General features: G+C 40.4%; 2 protein-coding genes across 2 annotated transcripts; one reads left to right on the top strand and one right to left on the bottom strand.

Annotated features, from left to right (window-relative positions):
- Nucleotides 1-839: 839 nt before the first annotated feature.
- On the bottom strand, nt 840-8,897 carry zgc:113436 (uncharacterized protein LOC503528 homolog). Its single transcript, XM_036598364.1, is given in 9 exon segments — nt 840-2,389; nt 3,683-3,793; nt 4,486-4,566; nt 4,568-4,744; nt 5,807-5,861; nt 5,949-6,090; nt 6,347-6,458; nt 7,107-7,300; nt 8,409-8,897. Coding segments are annotated over 9 exon segments (1,299 nt in total). The 5' UTR covers nt 8,584-8,897; the 3' UTR covers nt 840-2,137.
- A 494-nt stretch (nt 8,898-9,391) lies between these two features.
- Nucleotides 9,392-17,295, top strand: ogfod2 (2-oxoglutarate and iron-dependent oxygenase domain containing 2). Its single transcript, XM_036598363.1, has 7 exons — nt 9,392-9,687; nt 10,908-10,964; nt 11,050-11,160; nt 12,434-12,533; nt 13,285-13,409; nt 13,515-13,772; nt 16,775-17,295. The coding sequence occupies exons 1-7, from the start codon at nt 9,574-9,576 to the stop codon at nt 17,036-17,038; spliced, it is 1,029 nt and encodes a 342-aa protein (XP_036454256.1). The 5' UTR covers nt 9,392-9,573; the 3' UTR covers nt 17,039-17,295.
- Nucleotides 17,296-18,377: the final 1,082 nt, after the last annotated feature.

The raw sequence follows: 18,377 nt of genomic DNA, 5'->3' as shown, positions 1-18,377 counted from the left end.
TTGTGCCCGAGACAGGACCTATTAGGGATTGACAGCACTGTCAGCCAATAGGAATACACTAAGCCCCGCCCCCTGCTTTATACACACCCACTATTGTCCCCATATACTTACATGAAATTACCACAGTGAGATGCAACCGCCGTTTCCTACAGGGTTTTAATGAGTCACGTTTATGAATCCATGAAGACTGTAAATTATTGACAGGGCAGTGTGTGAATAAGCAGCTTTATCAAGCTGACGTTTGACTAATATGCATTTTCTTACGCAAGGCAGGCCGTTTTTGAGGCAACAGTCCGTCCTGTGTGCTTTGGCTGCGCTGATTTCCACAGCACAGCTTGGCGTTTCATCATTAGCAGTTGCTAACCGTCCGTTGATGTTGTGAAAAAACCGTGTCCATTAACAAACAATACACAAAGGAGCTTTTAACCGTGGGTGAAAATGTGTATTTAACATTGGTATAAAACATTTAAAGACACAAAACCTAAAAAACAAAGTTATTCTGAAGCAGTTTAGCAGGTGAGGTGTTAGCATTTATTAGCCTTAAAGGGGAATTCTATCGATTTTTTTAAACATTTCTGAATAATTCAGTCCTTGAGATGTAAACAGGGTCGTTCAGAGTGGTTTTGAGGTAATATATTTAATTTGTAGAAAAACTGACCAACATAGACTTTCTTTACAGTGGTGGTGATGGGAACCAGAGGTCCTTCTGTCTACAACACAAATACAGCCATTTTATTTACCCTCCAAAACCACCAGTGACCCTGTCTTCTGAGTGTTTATTTGTGATGTTGATGGTAAAATAGTGGAAAATCTGAAAAAAATATGTTTTCTTTGGGAACTATTTCGCCTTAGAACATCCTCTGGTTTCTATCACCACCACTGTGAACAACTCTGACTCTGCAAGTTTCCCAAAAACAAAGCATTTTACATCAGGCCACCCTGAACGACCTTTTGGACATTTAACCCCTTAATCATGCAGAAATTTGAAAGATGAGTGTAGTTCCCATTTAAAGCCACAATTTAGTCTCTTTCCAGTCAACTCGTATGAGGCAAGATATGCTGAGGAGAAAAACAGAACTAATGCAGAGCTCAGTGAAATGAACAAAGCTTTGTCTCTGGTATAGTAAATCAGTGTTATTATGAACTGAATCAATGAACCGTTACTCATAAATAATAACCTGCTTTAAGTTCTTAACCCTGAACAGTTGGCAAGATCAGACAAGCGCTAGAGTGACTGTGTTCAAATGCCAAGGCTGGCATTTCCGCTTCAGTCACTGTAATAGGTCTTAAAGGGGCACTTTGGCTGAAATGAAAAATGTAACCGTTGCTTTATCGGTTGTAAACATGCCTGCTTGCCTCCTTCAGTGGTGCCACAGTGGTCAGAGAGAGAGATTTTCTGGTTTAAAGCCTAAAAACCTTTCTGGTGATGTATTGTGAAGGTGGGAGAAACTTGTACAACTACAACCGCTTTGAGGGCGGATGCTTGAAATGTGTTTTCCTTCCTGCTAGCTGGCTAACGCAGAAAGAAGTTCAGCTGATCCCATCTGTATCTGTTAGCCTCAACATTGGTGGCTATGCTAGCAGTCAGAATGTCTTTACTGAAAAACATGTATTAGCATAATGCATGCTAGCTATCATCGTGAGAAAACACTGATGGACGAAAAGACAAAAAAGGGCACAAAATTGAGAATTCTGTCAACGGATGAGGCTGAAGGAGGCAGACTGAATACTACACAACACAACATGTATAATGATGTATCAAATGCTAGTTTTAGCCCATAATGCCCCTTTAAATGTGCTTAATTTCCAGAAATGATATGCTAAGATGACTGTATTGACAAACGCCAGCACTTTACAGTCATGTTGACCTTTATCGGACTCAAAGATTGACTCGGACTCATCGTCAGACTTACGCTACACCATCAACTCCCTTCATCAGATCATTTACGCAGGTCCGGGGGCACCTACGTCCTTTTCCTCTCCTCAACCGGATAACTCGCTTTAACTCTATATCGTCCACCAATTACCTCAAGAGTGCACACTGTCTACAGTATTGTCCTCTTTTCCATCAGGCAATGGTGCGTAACCTATGTTCCCATTGAGAAACCGTTGGTGTCCCGCTCAACAGGTAAACCGCTCAATGTACGTCCGAGCCCGGCAGTGTGTATTCCAGCCCGTTTTTCCTGTCGTCCGGCGTGGCCTGGACTGCGCTGAGCACCGTCTCCACAGGGAAGGTGAGGAACAGGCCCTCTTTCAGCTTCTTTGGTGACGGAGGCTCATCTGAAGCGCACAAAGGTTCGGTGACGGTGAGGGTTATGGATGACACGTTCCTGCCCCTTCGTTTAGCATTCTTCTCCTCCTTATAAGCAGCGTTCATGTTGGAAAACACCTGAAAGGAGGCAGATACATCAATCCAAAGTGAGTAAGTATAACTTTTGACATAGGTCAATTGTTAACATGTAAACAGAGTCATTTAGAGTGGTTTGGTGTGAAATGGTTGATTGTAGAGACTCAGATTTCTTTACAGTGGTGGTGATAGGAATCAGGGGTCACCATGACTACAACACAAATATATCTTATATAATTTATTTACCACCAGTGAACCTACACGAGTCCTCTGAGGTTTTATACGTCACGTTGATGGTAGATATAGACTATTTTCCCTTACAACGCCCTGCATGTATCCCTCCACCATGAATGTGTAACCCATGTCACAGTCATTCATAACATGTAATAGCATGAGAACGTTGTTCTAATGTCCCTTTAAACAAATGTGCTGCATTCGTAATCGTTTCCTGTTACAGAAATAGTGAATTATATAGTGTATCAGCCATTTTGTAACCTTAATAAAAAAGCTGCGGCATTAAGTTTGAGTTTGGCATTAAGTTTACTATCATAACTTGATATAGATGTTGATACAGACATTTTTAGCGACAATGTCTAAAATAAAAAATCACTCGGGGTATTTTTAGGTGAAGCGTACTATGACCATGTGCATGTATGTATTTATTTATTTTAGAGCTGTAAAAACTAGTTATATATTGAGCCGCTTTGCTGCTGTAGCTGTAGAGACAATATAACATACAACAGAGGTTCAGGTTGAAAATCTCCTCCTTCGATGGGTCTTTTTAGGATTATATAAATGCTGAATGAGTGACTGAACTGGACATTTGAGTGAACATTTCTGTGCAGGCTGTTTTTGATTATTATTCTTGAGCTGCATTTGAGCTGGACTGCCCTACTACCATCACTGAGCCATGTTATCACCTCTGCATCATCACTTCATCGCAACAACGCACCTTCAGCCTTCTGATACCCAGCAACTCTAGGACAGGGACAGAGACATTATGCTGTAGATGGGCGGTAAGGACTGAGTGCATTCAGGGAATGGGAACTGATTTGAGTTTTGATAGTTATTAGAATTAATTTATTGTATTTGAGATCTCATTTCGATTCTAATAATAATAATAATAATAATAATAAAATAATAATAATAATACTTATTATTATTATTATTATTATTATGCATTGCTTCATTCATTGTGTCAGTCATAATTATGAGACACTAAGTCATAATTATGGAAAACTTTCTCATTACTACGATTTAAGAAATGGCTATATATAATGGCTATATATTTTTCTCCAGTAGCGGAAATGGGCTTCCATACATTGTCTAACTTACTGTTTGTCTGAGTTTGTCTTGGTGCTCCTGCATGGCAGAGAGGAAGGTGCCCTCAGTCTCGTCATTGAGGGAAAAACTGCCTGGTTCCTGCTCATAGTTCAGCAGATCCAGCTACATATGATAGAACAGAAAGACACATCATAACAGGTGAATAATGCACAGAAGTCATTCTTCATCTCACTACAAGAAAAACTCTAATTGTGGGGCATAATTTGTAGGCTTAACGGTCAGTCAATCTCAAATAATAATTCAATTATTAGTCACTAGATTCAAGAGCAGCTCAGTTTAGACTGGAATGATAATATTCTAATATCACACTACAAAAAATGTATAAGTATGAAATACATAAACACATAAAAACATATATAAATTTCAACAAAACAGCTTATTTGAACACTATGCCAGCAACCCAAATATACATTCCACAGTGGTTTGACCTCACAGTGATTTGATTATTTACAGTTCACTAAATTCTTTAGGATTGTTTAGGTACAAATACAGCTTTTAAATGGCTTTTAAAGTGATTCACCTTCACAATATATATGATCTATATATTCATTGACTGTATATATGATATGACATATATGACGTATACACGCATTGGTTGAAATATTCAGCCACTGTTCTCTCAGATCTCACTGGACGTCAGTCATGAAAATTGGAAAATGTGTTCATTCTGTTTAAAAATCACATGACTTTAATGTTCATTTGAACTCTTAATGAACTTATTCAGTAATAAATGCATTCAGAAAAAGCTCATTTTATTCACTCATATAGATATAACAATCTTCATAGTGACCTACCTCACCAGGCATGCTGGCTTTTCTGTTGAACATCAGGCAGAATGGTGTAAACTTAGTTGTGGGATTAACAGACGTCCGGAAACAGGGATAAAACCGGATCGAGAAAATCATCCCATTCCGCCTGCTTTTCCGCCACCACCTGCTTTATGGAGTCTTTCAGCAGACTGTTACTGCGGTCATACAGGGCGTTGCACTGCGGCTGGTCTGCTGCGGTCACTTTCAGTCCTATATTCCATCTCTCACTCAGGTGCTTGGTCACCTAAAACACAGAAGAATTACATTAAAGGAAAAGTTCCCATTACTCAAATGCAGCCATTCAGCCAAGACATGTCTAGTGTTTGAAAGTGGCTTCTATAGTGTAGCGAGGCTAATGTTGCTAAGAAGTAATGGAAGCTTGTGAGCAGCAATTAGCTCTCTTACAATTACTCTTCACATTAGATGTTGGAACATTGCTGTGAGGACTTGACTGCATTCATACCCTAGAGCATTAATGAGGTCAGGTACTGATGCTCAATGACTAATTCTGGATCACAAACTCATAAACATATTGGATGGACCTTCATTACTCCAGAGAGTTCCAAGGTTCCACAGACCAATGCTGGCTTTACACCCCTCTAGCCTACGCTTGGCATTGGGCCTGGTGATCTTAGCTCATGTGCGGCTACTTCAGAGCATCCCGTTCTACTGGTCAGTGCTTTCTATGGAGATTATACAGGCTGCATGTGCGCGACTGAACCTCTGCTTTCTCCACTCTGTGCCTTGTTCACCTTTACTTTAATAAACAACATTTTAGTTCAGCCACAGCTTCACCTCCCTTTTTTCCATCCTGGCCACCAAGAAAACTTCAATCTTCGACAGCAATCAGAAAAACCAGCGCTCTAACAGTGAAGGTAGTGATCCTGGAAACGATATGCCAAGTATTTAATTATTAACCCTGGCTCACTTCCTGTGAAGCCAACAAAATGGTTTCCGCCACACAATTATTAAACCAGGGGTGCCAAAACTTTTGCAGACAACTGTACAGTGTCATAAACCACATAAGCAAGCGTATTAGGGATTATTTTAAAAAACCCAATACGGTTTGAGGTAAGAGTGTGATGACTGAGACGTGCAGTTAGCACAATGCTAATAGTTGCTCAATAGCTTCGCTAAATTAGCCTTGAAGCTCCATTGTGGAATTAAAGAAGTGAACTTCACACATCAAACATGTCTTGGCTCAACTATATTTGGGGTAAAACTGTGAATTTGTTCCTTTTTTAGCCAAACTACTGCTTAAACAAACAAAGATTCAAAAGATTTAGTCACTAGGAAAGCGCTTTACCTCTTCACAGAAGTCGGCACTTTGAGAGCAAAATACAGTCTTTGCTGAACCGTACCTGGAAAACATAAACGTCTGGATAAACATGATTTACTGATAGCATGAAATGGATTATGAGAAAAAAGAGGCGAAGTATTTTTATTACCTGTAAATGGATGATGAAATGCATCTTGCAACACAGAGGGAATCTTTCTTTTGGACGGGAAAAGCCTCCACCCACTTACTGAAATAGTCCGCTATAATGACGACGTGCGTATTCCCGCCATGACTTGTGCTTGGAAAAGGACCTGTTTTCAAACAAAGGCAAAAGTATTCCGTTCCAGTCCTGGGGTTATTTCACAAAGCAGTTACCAAGATCACTATAGCCCCATGTTGAGGATTGTCTAATAGGAATGACTCCCAGCACATTTCCTATTGGACAGGTTGGACTTTGTCCTTAAGTTGTTCAGGCAAAACTGAGAAATCCTGCTTTGTGAAATCACCCTGGTGAATTTCCAGCCTGCTAGCTTATTACACTAGCTAAGCTAAAGTCCACATGCTCACCTACTATTTCAACTGCCACGATCTCCCAGGGACCGTCCACCTTAATGGGCCGCACGGTCCGCGCCATGTTTTTATTACGCTCTGCATGTTGACACGTCTCACACAGCTTGATCTAAAACCAGAACAAAGCAAAGTGAACAAGATTATCATATGTTATCATATGTCACTGGGACCCTATTAAATAGAAATTCCACCATTTTTTCAAAACAACAATTCAATCGTTAAAATGTAAAGTCATTCAGGGTGGTTTGGTGCAAAATGCTCTAATCTAGAGACACTTACCAAGTAAATATTGTTCACAGTGGTGGTGATGGGAACCAGACATCCAGCTCTAAAAGGCGAAATGATTATGAATACACTAAATCCGTTCATGATGGAGAGGTACACTGCACTGTGAGGTAAAAATAGTCCCCAAATATAACTTATTTATAAGAATATTATTTCAGATTTATCACTATTTTACCACCATCATCATTACATATAAAACTCAGAAGACGTGTAGGTTCACTGGTGGTTTTGGATAGTAAATAATTTATAAATTATAAAATAATTTATTAAAAAAAAACATTTGTGTTGTAGATGTGGCGACCCCTGGTTCCTATCACCACCACTATAAAGAAATCAGAGTCCGCAAGATCCTCTACAATTAACCACTTCACATCAAATATATGTTACATTTTTACCAAACCGCCCTCCCTTCTGTACAAATCACTACACTAACCCTCAGTGGCAAACACATCAATCTAATTAGGGTACCAACCCAGTCCACCACATCCTTCACAATGCCGAGCCAGTAGTACTTGCTCTGGATCCTGTGGACCGTCTTCTTCTGTCCCAGGTGATGGCCGATCTCGTTGAAATGACACTCCAGGAATATCTGCCTCTTTCGCTCTGCTTCGATCACCACTTCACGCTTCTCTTCTTTCTTTGGACCCACGTAGTACAGCCGGCCATCTAAAGGCACGCAAACAAGCAGGGAGTTATTTGTTGGTATCAGGAAAATTGCTGCTGATAAAGAACCGGTATTGGCAAGTAGCCTTTTTGACCAGGGTTAAAATTAAAGTAACATGTAATGTTATTTGTAACATCATGTAATATTCTACAGCCCCGTATGGCATCCCTAATCTTCATCAGTTAGGTAGAATTCACAGTTCTGTATCCTTTCTGTATTTTTTGCATTTCACCCATCAATGTCTCAAACTACAATACCCAGCATGCATTACGCAAATGTCATACAACCACTGGAAACCTCCTCACTGATGCAGACAGCTTCTGAGCAATAATGTTAGCTTTCTGGATTCCTTCTGCATTTTCCAGCTAATCAAACAAACAAAACCAGTATCCACCCTAAAGCGTCTGTAGTTCTACTAAAAGTTCCTCTCATCATTACACAAACGTATCATACAACCACTGGGGCCCCACAGGACCACCAGAGAGCAGGTATTATTGGGGTGCTTCTCAGCACTGCAGTGACACTGACGTGCTGGTGCGAGTGGATCAGACACAGCAGTGCTGCTGGAGTGTTTAAACACCTCAGTGTCGCTGCTGGACTGAAAACCGATAACATCCAGCCAATGGAGTCCTGTGGGCAGCGTTCTGTGACCACTGATGAAGGTCTAGAGGATGACCAACACAAACTGTGCAGCAGCAGATGAGCTATCGTCTCTGACTTTACATCTACAAGGTGGACTGACAGGGTAGGAGTGTCTAATAGAGTGGACAGTGAGTGGACAGTGAGTGTTTAAAAACTCCAGCAGCACTGCTGTGTCTGATCCACTCAGACCAGCGCAACACACACTAACACACCACCACCACGTCAGTGTTACTGCACTGCTGAAAATGACCCACCACACTAATAATACCTGCTCTGTGGGGGTCCTGTGGGGGTCCTGACCACTGAAGAACAGGGTACCAAAGTACACAGAGAAACAGATGGACTACAGTCTGTACCTGTAGAACTACAAAGAGCTCCTGTGTGGTCAGTGGAGCTGATAAAGTGGACAGTGGGTGTAGATATAATGGGCTGGTTTTTATGTTGTGGCTGATTGTCCTGAACTCTCACCGTCGATGATGAACTTCTGCGCGTATCGTTTGAGGTTCTTTTTCCGGATGGGGTTCATGGCCTGCGGGTAGCAGCCCTCCGCCACCAGCATGTAGATATCACCGAGCCGGCTGGAGCTCGGCTCCTCCACCACCACCTCCTCCTCGGCCACCTGCAGGGCGTCCACACTCAGCATTTCGCGCTGAGGGCGGAGGTCTGACCGTAACCGACCGGACAGACGGAGAAAATAAACCGTTACTCCATCAGACCCTTTACAACCGCCGCCGCCCTGAGCGCTCTAACACGCGGAACGCATCAGCGGACGGACCGGGAAATACACGAACACCCAGGCGAAAACAGACGGTTTATTTACATTTTGGGGCTCATAAAATATTAAAATGGACGAGTTCGGTTTAAAAAGGCTGCATGTGTCATCGAGGACGGCCGCGCACGGTGGGTTTGTGAGAACCGTAACGTTACCGAGAGAACCGAGTGCTGCTGCCCGAGCGTTCGTGTTTCCTCCCGGACACAAAACTCGTCGGAACAAAACAAAGCGGCAGGGGTCCGTCTCAATCCGACCCAAGAGGAGCACGAAGTCCCCTTAGTAGGGAGCACCTACCAAATTCCCATGGTGTGCAAAAAATAGTGCACTTTTTTAAATATAAGTTTGTGAAAGTAAATGTTTAATAGATAAAACGCATAACTGTTCAGTTTTACTCTGATTTAAATGTGTTTATTTCTATTTTTTGTAAAAATCACTCAAATATTTTCCACCCCTGGAAAACAAGGTGCTGTTTGTGGTTCTGACTTGCCTCCTACACTTTATTCCAACACGCTCCACACTCACTTGAATGCTGTACAGAGTAACCCAGAATATAGTGCCTGTTACCGTTGAGAAGAAGAGTGTAGTACGCAGTCTTCAATTTGGGATGCAACGCTGAAACTGAACGTGAGCAGTGCCTGTTGACTCCGAGTGAGTCCACGAGGGCACAACAGCGCAGATTGGGACACAGCCGCTGCTGAGCGCTCTCAGTATGGCTGGAGTTGTCTGGAGTCCCGACTCTGCGGCAGAAATACGTTTTAAGTTCTAATGATTGACCTTTCCTGGCGATAATTATGTCTAAACAGCCGTGATACTGCGCGTTACTCCGTGTTCACGCGCCAGCAGGACGTTCTACCGGACACCATGCAGAGGTTCTACAGCTGCAGCTGCTTCTGCACCGATAACATCTTCCTGGAGGAGCCCAGGCTGCACGTGCGCTTCCTCTCCGAGGAGCAGTTCAGGAGGGACTATCGGAGCGTAAGCGCATTGTTTCTGTGGAGCGGGTTACGGAGCTGCAGCTCCTCCTCGCGAGGAGCTTCAGTTCATGTCTTCATGACATTTTCCAGACCTTTCCTATAGAAACACTGAGGTGACACGGGGATTACGTCACAGGTTCAGTTTCTCAGAACTCCTACCTTCAAAAGATGAATCTGTGGCCTCATTAAATGAATTTGTGGCCACAATATAGTAAATTGTGGCCTCACTATATTCATTTTTGGCCTCAGAATATGAAGTTGGGGCCTTAATAAATTAATTTGTGGCCTCAATAAATTAACTTGTGGCCTTAATATATTAATTTGTGGCCTCAATATAGTAATTTTTGGCCTCAACATATTAAGTTGGGGCCTCAATAAAGTAAATTGTGGCCTCGGTATATTAATTTGTGGCCTCAATAAATTAATTTTTGGCCTCAATATGATAATTCGTGGCCTCAGAATATTAAGTTGGGGTCTCAATATATTAATTTGTGGCCTCGGTATAGTAATTTGTGGGCTCAATATAATAAATTGTCAACTCAATATATTAATTGGTGGCCTCAATATAGTAATTTCTGGGATCAATATATTAATTTGCAGCCTCTGTATAAGTATTCGTGGCCTCTTTATTAATTTGTGGTCTCAATATATTAATTTGTGGCCACACCTTATTAAAAAGATCACCATGTCACTTTAGGGGCCGTTTCTTGCTGTTTGTAAAGGTCATGAATCTAAAATCCTGGTTTACTGAGTTTGTATTATTTTATCCACCTTGAACAAGAAACCTCACTTATAATGACCCGGCTGAAAAAAAGACACCACCAGGAACCAATAAACTTGGTTTCTGTGATCTTTTTCAGCAGGGAAATGAGACATGAATACATTTCCAAACATCTCCAGATGTTCTCCTCTCTCGGACGCCTGAAGTTCAGCACAGTTTGGTCGTTGCCCAGTTCACACATACCAACTCATCAGTGACCAGTTTCCCAAAAGCTTCTTGGTGTTAAGCTCATCCTAACTGGTAGAGAGAGCGTTCACTGTGATGCTCGCTCATTCGTCTTTGTGCTAAGATGCATTCAGGAAACAGTTCCCAGGTTTGTAGGTGAGTCAGCAGGAGAACCACCAAGCTGTGCTGGAGTTCGGGCTTCCATGATCGGGTTCTCCAGCTCTAGATAACTTAGAAGATTTAACTCAACTCTGTTTATTATCTTCACATTATAGATCCTCAGGTCTTTGGGTTGTGCCACTGACGCCCAGTTCGACAGCGTTCTCCAAAAAGTGAGTCCATTCAGGAGAAGAAAGACTTATTTCTCAGACCACCAAAGCCAGACAGTTGACGTTAGGCCCTCGTTTGTGCCCACAGATCCAGGCAGAAGTCGAGAGGCGTCAGAATCTCGAGGTTCGGTCAGCTGAAAGGAAAGCGGTCATTAAAGAAACGTACAAACCTCTTCATGAACATGTTTACTACTTACAGGTAAAACCACTCACAGCACCTTAGGGCCAGTTTTTAGCTTCGATTTGAACCAGGGAAAATAAATTAGACACTAATACATGTTAGAATTGATGTGATGCTGCTGAAAACTGAATTGCAAATTCTTAAACAGGAAAATAAAAAGTTTTGATATTTGAACATGTGACAGTAACATCAAAAACGAATTAGCATATGTTGAATAAAATTCATACTGGTCATTTTTCCTTCCTTGAGAAAAGCCACAAATTCCTATTAGTGAGAACTGAAATCGTACATGCTGAACAATATTTCCTGAAATAAATGTTGACCTTGTACAAAGTCAGATTTCATGCTGTAACATGAGGGGAAGCCCCCCACTCTTATTTTGTCTCCTGAGTCACATCGTTTAGGTAACACTTTTACTGACCCTGTCAGTAAAGAAAGGAAATGTTAGCTTATCAAACGGAAATCCCACCATTTTTCTAACAATTTCTGTATAATTCAGTGGTTAAACTGTAAACAGAGTCATTCAGAGTGGTTTGGTGTGAAATGGTTGATTGTAGAGACTCAGATTTCTTTACAGTGGTGCTGATAGGAACCAGGGGTCACCATTTTATTTACTATCCAAAACCACCAGTGAACATATACATGTGTTCTGAGTTTTTATGTGTAATGTTGATGATGATAAAATAGTAGAATAATAATAATACATAGTATGTTTTCTTGTTTTCTTTTGGGGCTATTTTGCCTCCCAACATCCTGCATGTACCTTTCCACCATGAATATATATATATATATATATATAATATATATATATATATATATATACCTACTTTTTTCAGACCTTTATTTTAAGACTATTGTAAAACAGTGTCTCAGGCATCAGGCAGTGAATTCATAACCATTTCATGTGGAGCTTTTAGAGGTTTCAGACGTCTGGCCATTCACCACCACTGACTGGTGGAATTCCCATTTAAATAGAATACTGAACGACTGTAATAACTCTAGATTTTTAGCTGTAAATGAAGTGAATGAAGTAGAAGGTTTAGAATGTTTTGCTGTACAGTCTTGTGGAGGTGTGGAAATTTCACTATTTCATTTTGTACAGGTTGACCGATACCATCACATAGATTATTAGAGTTCTAATAGAAACAGAGCTTGACTCAGGAGGAATAAGTCCAGTTTTTAAAGTGAATGTTGGGCTATAGGAATGATCTTCATCACCTTAATATATTCGGGAGAGTGGTCACTGATACTGATAAGCTTTGTGTAAAGGCTGCTGTTACCTTCTCTGCAGGAATCTTACCTGACCCTGGAGTTCTTAAACATAGTCAAATACTGTCAGACTGAAGGTGCCAGTCAGGAGGGGCTCATGGACCTCATTCACTCAGAGGCAGGTAGGAGTGTCCTTACCCTTTTTCAGTATTGTATGTACGTTTACTGGCCATTACAGGTCAGGTGTGCCAACTCCAGGACCTGCACAATTATAGTTCTTATCTGGCCTGCAAGGTGAATTAAGAATCGAGTGAATTAAGAATAAACTAAAATCCTCGTGAGGACCGTAATTGACCATATTTCAAAATAAAGACTGACATGACATTCCACCAATCACTGCTTAGCAACTGTCTCTAAGCACCACTTTTTCCAACAAATGTATCAAATACTCCAGCAAGATTCCTTGTAACAAACCTGCAATGAAAAACTTGCGAGGGAGAAACGCTTGGGAACACGTCGGGGCCCCCAAGGGGTTCATGTCCTCTGGGTTATGAACCACTATACCAAATGTTGTAGCATTGCTGTGAGGATTTGATTGCATTCAGTCACAAAAACATGATGACTGGATGATTAGTTGTGGAACTCCAACTCATCCCAAAGGTACTGGATGGAGCTCCATCACTCCAGAGAATGGCTCCACTGTCCGCAGCCCAATGCTGGGGGGGCTTGTAGCCCTCTAGCCCACGCTTGGCATTGGGCACAGTCATCTTAGGCTCATTTGCAATGCTTTTCTTTGAAGATTATACAAGCTGTCAGCAATGGGTACCTGAATTCACTTATTAGAAGGACTGTCTGGATCCTTTTGGACCAATATTGTACACAATCAAAGACTTCATGGGTTTGTTTGTCTATATATTTGTTTGTTGTTTACAGCTCCCAGAGTGTACCGTTTCCCAATATTTACGAAGGATTTCTGCCGGGATTTCATAGAAGAACTGGAGCACTTCGAGCAGTCCAAGGCTCCGAAGGGCAGACCAAACACTATGAACAACTACGGGGTAGAAATTCATGCCTATCGTTTGATCTTTTGTATTTCTCATAATGAAATAATCATTAGACGGTTGGACTCTAGACTGACCATCACACCTGCTCTGCCTGTTCAGATCCTGCTAGATGAGCTAGGCTTTGATGAGGGTCTGATCACCCCACTGAGGGAGCGCTACCTGCGGCCGCTGAGCGCGCTGCTCTACCCGGATTGTGGAGGTCAGTGGCTGGACAGCCATAAGGCCTTCGTGGTGAAGTACGCCATGCACGAAGACCTGGACCTCAGCTATCACTATGACAACGCTGAGGTCACACTGAATGTCTCACTGGGGAAAGACTTCACAGAAGGGAACCTGTACTTCGGAGACATGAAAGAGGTACAGAGAGTGGACAGGAGTGGGGCTAATCCACTCTATTAGAAACTGGCCGCTTAATCAGAAACACTTACAACTGGCCTCTTATGAGAAACACCTACGATCAGTCACTTTATTAGAAACATCCATAACTGGCCACTTTATCAGAAACACTTATAACTGGCCACTGTATTAGAAACACCTACAACTGGCCACTTTAGAAATACCTATAAATGGCCACTTAATTAGAAACACCTACAACCAGCCACTTTATTAAAAACATTTATAACTGGCCACTTTATTAGAAACACCTACAACTGGCCTCTCTACTAGAAATACCTATAAATGGCCACATAATTAGGAACACCTACAACTGTCCACTTTATTAGAAACAACTACAACTGGCCCCTTTACAAGAAAAACATATAACTGGCTGTTATATTAGAAACACCTATAACTGGCCAATTTATTAGAAACTCCCACCTTGCACTTCCATTTACTGGCCACTTTATTAGAAACACGCACCTTGTACTTCGATTTACTGGCCACTTTATTTGAAACACCTACCTTGTTCTTCCACTCTCTGGCCACTTTATTAGAAACACCCACCTTATAGGTCCACCATATTGGTGTACAATAACAGACTGTAGTCCATCTGTAACTACACAATTTACCAGACCCCCTCTAACCCATTCATCACTGGTCAGTTTGTGACCACTGGACATTTTTGGGTGCACATGACTGTGTATGCGGTGCTGGCACGAGTGTATCAGACACAGGGGACCACCACCCAAAAATATCCCTGACAAGAGCAGCTCTGTGGTCAAGAACTGACCATTGATTAAGGACTAGAGGATGGCCAACAGAAACTCTGCATCAACAGATGGGCTACAGTCTCTGTACACCAGCATGGTGAAGCTGCAAAGGAGGGGTTTCTAATAAAGTGGATGGAGTAGTCCTTGAAGTCTTATTACTTGCTGAGTTAAATCAGGCAGGTTAGAGTAACGGACAGTGCTTTGACTCTGAAGGCCTGAGAGAACTTTGGACTCCTTATCAAACACTACAGAACACACAGATAAGCACAGATGACCTTTAAGTACAGTGTTTATTTCATGATTACACAATGCATATACTTTAATAAACCTTTACAAAGACACTGAACGCTTTGCTGAAACATAGCGGGCAGATTGGCAACAAACGCAGCTTGACTTACAATCCCAAACGTGTATATACAGAGTTCATACAGGGACAACAGAGTGCTCAACCTTTTTGCTTTGTTCAAAAGTTTGGAATCAATGTTTACAATTATATAAAACCAATTTAGTTGCAGGAACATGTATAAAGTAGTTCTAATATGAGCCTATATATCAGGGGGTGCCCAAACTTTTTCTCTTACTGGGCCAAAGTGAAAAACAATATACAAATAAAGAAAGCAGGTAGGTTTTAAATTTTTTTTTAATGTATATTTTGCATACATTACAGTATATTTTGTTACTAAACTACTTTAGGAATATAATTTAATATTGCAATATTTTTTTATATATAGTACAAAAATATGTTCTCTTATTGGGTGTGGGTGGGGTGGGGTTAGCTTAACTGATTAGAATGAAGTTCTAATAAAATTAATACCCAGAATCAAGTTCTAATAAAATTTATATCCAGAATTAAATCATAATGAAGTTATTATCCCGTGTGAATTTCTAATAAAATCCATAATTAAATTATCTCCCAGAATGAAGTTCTAATGAAAGTAATATTTAGAATCACGTCACATTAAAATGAACACCAAGAATTAAATTAGAATTAAATAAATATCCAGAATGAAGTTTTAATAAAATCAATATTTGGAATGAAATTATAATAAAGTTAGCATCCAGAAATAAATTATAATAAAAGTAATACCTAGAATGAAGTTCTAATGAAATTAATATCCAGAATTAAAATATAAAAAGGTTATTATCTGGTATAAATTCCTAATAAAATTTCACCAGAATAAAATTATAATTAAATAAATATCCAGAAAGAAGGTCTGATAAAATTAATTTTTAGAATTAAATTACATTAAAATGAACACCAAGAATGTAATTATAATTAAATAAATATCCAGAATGAAGGTCTAATAAAATGATTTTTTAGAATGACATTACATTAAAATTAACACCAAGCATTCAAATAACATCAAGAATGAAATTATAATTAAATAAATATGCAGAATGAAGTTTTAATGAAATTAATATTTAGAATGGAATGATAATAAAGTTAGCATCCAGAAATAAATTATAATCAAGTTATTATCCCGTATGAATTTTTAATAAAATTAACATCCAAAATTAAATTTTGATTAAGTTTTGATAAAATTTGATACAGTTAAATTCTAATTAAATAAATATCCAGAATTAAGTTTTAATAAAAATTAATATTTTGAATGATGTTATAATAAAGTTAGCATCCAGAAATAAATTATAACAAAATCAATATCTAAATGAAGTCCTAATGAAATGAATATCAGGACTATTTCAATCTCTTGTAAAAAGACTATTATTATTACCAGCAAAGTGTTCCTCAAAACAAAATAAAATATTGCATAAAACATCAAAAACACACATTTTAGTGTCTGTAATAATAAAATCAACAGGACAGCATAGTGTATATACTCTTTGTTCATCAGTATCACAGTATTGTAATATTTGCAATATTGACATCACAGAAGGCTGAAGCAGGCAAATGAGCCTTTAACCAATCACCGTTCCAGATGAGTTTCTGGATGAGTCAAGGTTTCCATATAGTCTGACAAAAATATTACTGAATAGTCTGACTGAATTATTTTGGTCAAGAAGTAATGCAGGTCAGCCTTTAACCAGGTCAGTATTGATGTATTGATATATTGCAAGACATCACAATCTATAGCAATATAATTGCAATACTGTTACGACCATATTGAGCCCCATATATTACAACAATAATAGATGATTCCAAACTTTTGAACAGTTTTGTATGTTTGTTTGAACAGTATGTGTGTGTTGCAGGTGCCTCTGAGTGAGACAGAGTGTGTGGAGGTGGAGCACCGTGTGGCGGAAGCTGTTCTCCACCGGGGGCAGCAGATGCACGGTGCTTTGCGCATCTCCTCAGGCCTGCGCTGGAACCTCATCATATGGATGCGAGCATCTCGTCAGAGGAACCGCATCTGCCCAATGTGCGGCCGGACGCCTCGACTGCAGCCCAGCCAGGGCTACGGGGACGGCTTCACCGCCGAGGCCAGCGACTCTGGCTGGACGTGCGCCCTAACGTGACTTTAATGAACTGTTGTGGATATCAGTAAAGCCCATGTTGTCCAACTGAAGGTACATTTTCTTAGCCTGTATTGCATGATTGGTTTTTGTGCCTTTGATGTAAAAATCAAAGGCTTAACTTTTATAGTGTATGTATTATATAAATCAGAAGCTATTTATTTCAGACACCCTGTCAACGGACAACAAATGCATTGTAATAACACATATGCATTATACGCTGTGTATAATTGTACATTGTAATAAACATCGTAAATACAGTGAAGAAAAAAATCCTTTCGGAAATACAGATGAAAATATATACAACACAGCTATACAACAAAAATGCAATGCACAACCCATTAAAAACAAAAAATTCAGACCTACAATACCAGCCAGAGGTTTGGGCACACCACAAGGGTTTTCTTCATATTTAGTATGTAACACGTATACAATAGTAGTGAAAACACCAACGCTATGAAATAACACATATGAAATTACTCAGTGGCATAACCAGGAGCCAACAGCGACCCGGCACCCTAAAAACTTTATTGGACCCATCCATATAGATATTGACACAATTGTACACCCATGATTTAGAGAAAGTCCCATTTTTCAACATAATACCTGACCAGTTAGCTAACATCAACACCACACAGCTAGCACTGACCCTTTTTCCATACTTTTTCCAAAAGTATGTGGACACCCCTCCTAATCACGGAGCTCAGGTGTTTCTGCCACACCCTTTGCTAACAGGTGCATAAAATCAAGCACACAGCCTTGCAGTCTCCATAGACAAACATTGGTGGTAGAATGGGTCACACTAACGAGCTCTGTGACTTTAAACATGGCACTGTCCTAGGATAATTTGAAAAGTGAAATTTCTGCCTTGCTATTGTGAAACGGAAGCATCTAGGAGCAACAACAGCTGGGCCATGAAGCGGTAGATCACACAAACTCACAAAGTGGAGCCACCGAGTGAATTCTAAACTGCCTCTGGAAGCAACATCAACTCAAGAGATGTTCATTGGGAGCTTCATGAAATGGGTTTCCATGGCCGAGCAGCTGCATACAAGCCTAAGATCATTATGCGCAATGCCAAGCGTCGGCTGGAGGGGTGTAGAGCACACCGTCACTGGACGGTCGCAGTGGAAACGTGTTCTCTGGAGTGATGAATCACGCTTAACTATTTGTCAGGTTGATGGATGAATCTGGGTTTGGCAGATGCCTGGAGAACGCTACCTTTCGGAATGCATAGTTCCAACAGTAAAGTTTGGTGGAAGAGGGATAATGTGCTGGGGTTGTTTTTCAGGCCCCTTAGTTCCAGTGAAGGGTAATGTTAATGCTACAGCATACATAGACA

Source organism: Colossoma macropomum, unplaced genomic scaffold (assembly GCF_904425465.1).
Source record: "Colossoma macropomum unplaced genomic scaffold, Colossoma_macropomum, whole genome shotgun sequence".
Classification (NCBI taxonomy): domain Eukaryota; kingdom Metazoa; phylum Chordata; class Actinopteri; order Characiformes; family Serrasalmidae; genus Colossoma; species Colossoma macropomum.
This window is presented reverse-complemented; position numbering and strand designations above follow the sequence as displayed.

Excerpts from the sequence above, each read along its gene's own strand:
- ogfod2 (XM_036598363.1), top strand. The coding sequence starts at position 9,574 with ATGCAGAGGTTCTACAGCTGCAGCTGCTTCTGCACCGATAACATCTTC. Across the intron at positions 9,688-10,907 it reads TCAGGAGGGACTATCGGAGC|ATCCTCAGGTCTTTGGGTTG; the intron begins GTAAGCGCATTG and ends TTCACATTATAG. Across the intron at positions 13,410-13,514 it reads ACACTATGAACAACTACGGG|ATCCTGCTAGATGAGCTAGG; the intron begins GTAGAAATTCAT and ends CTGCCTGTTCAG.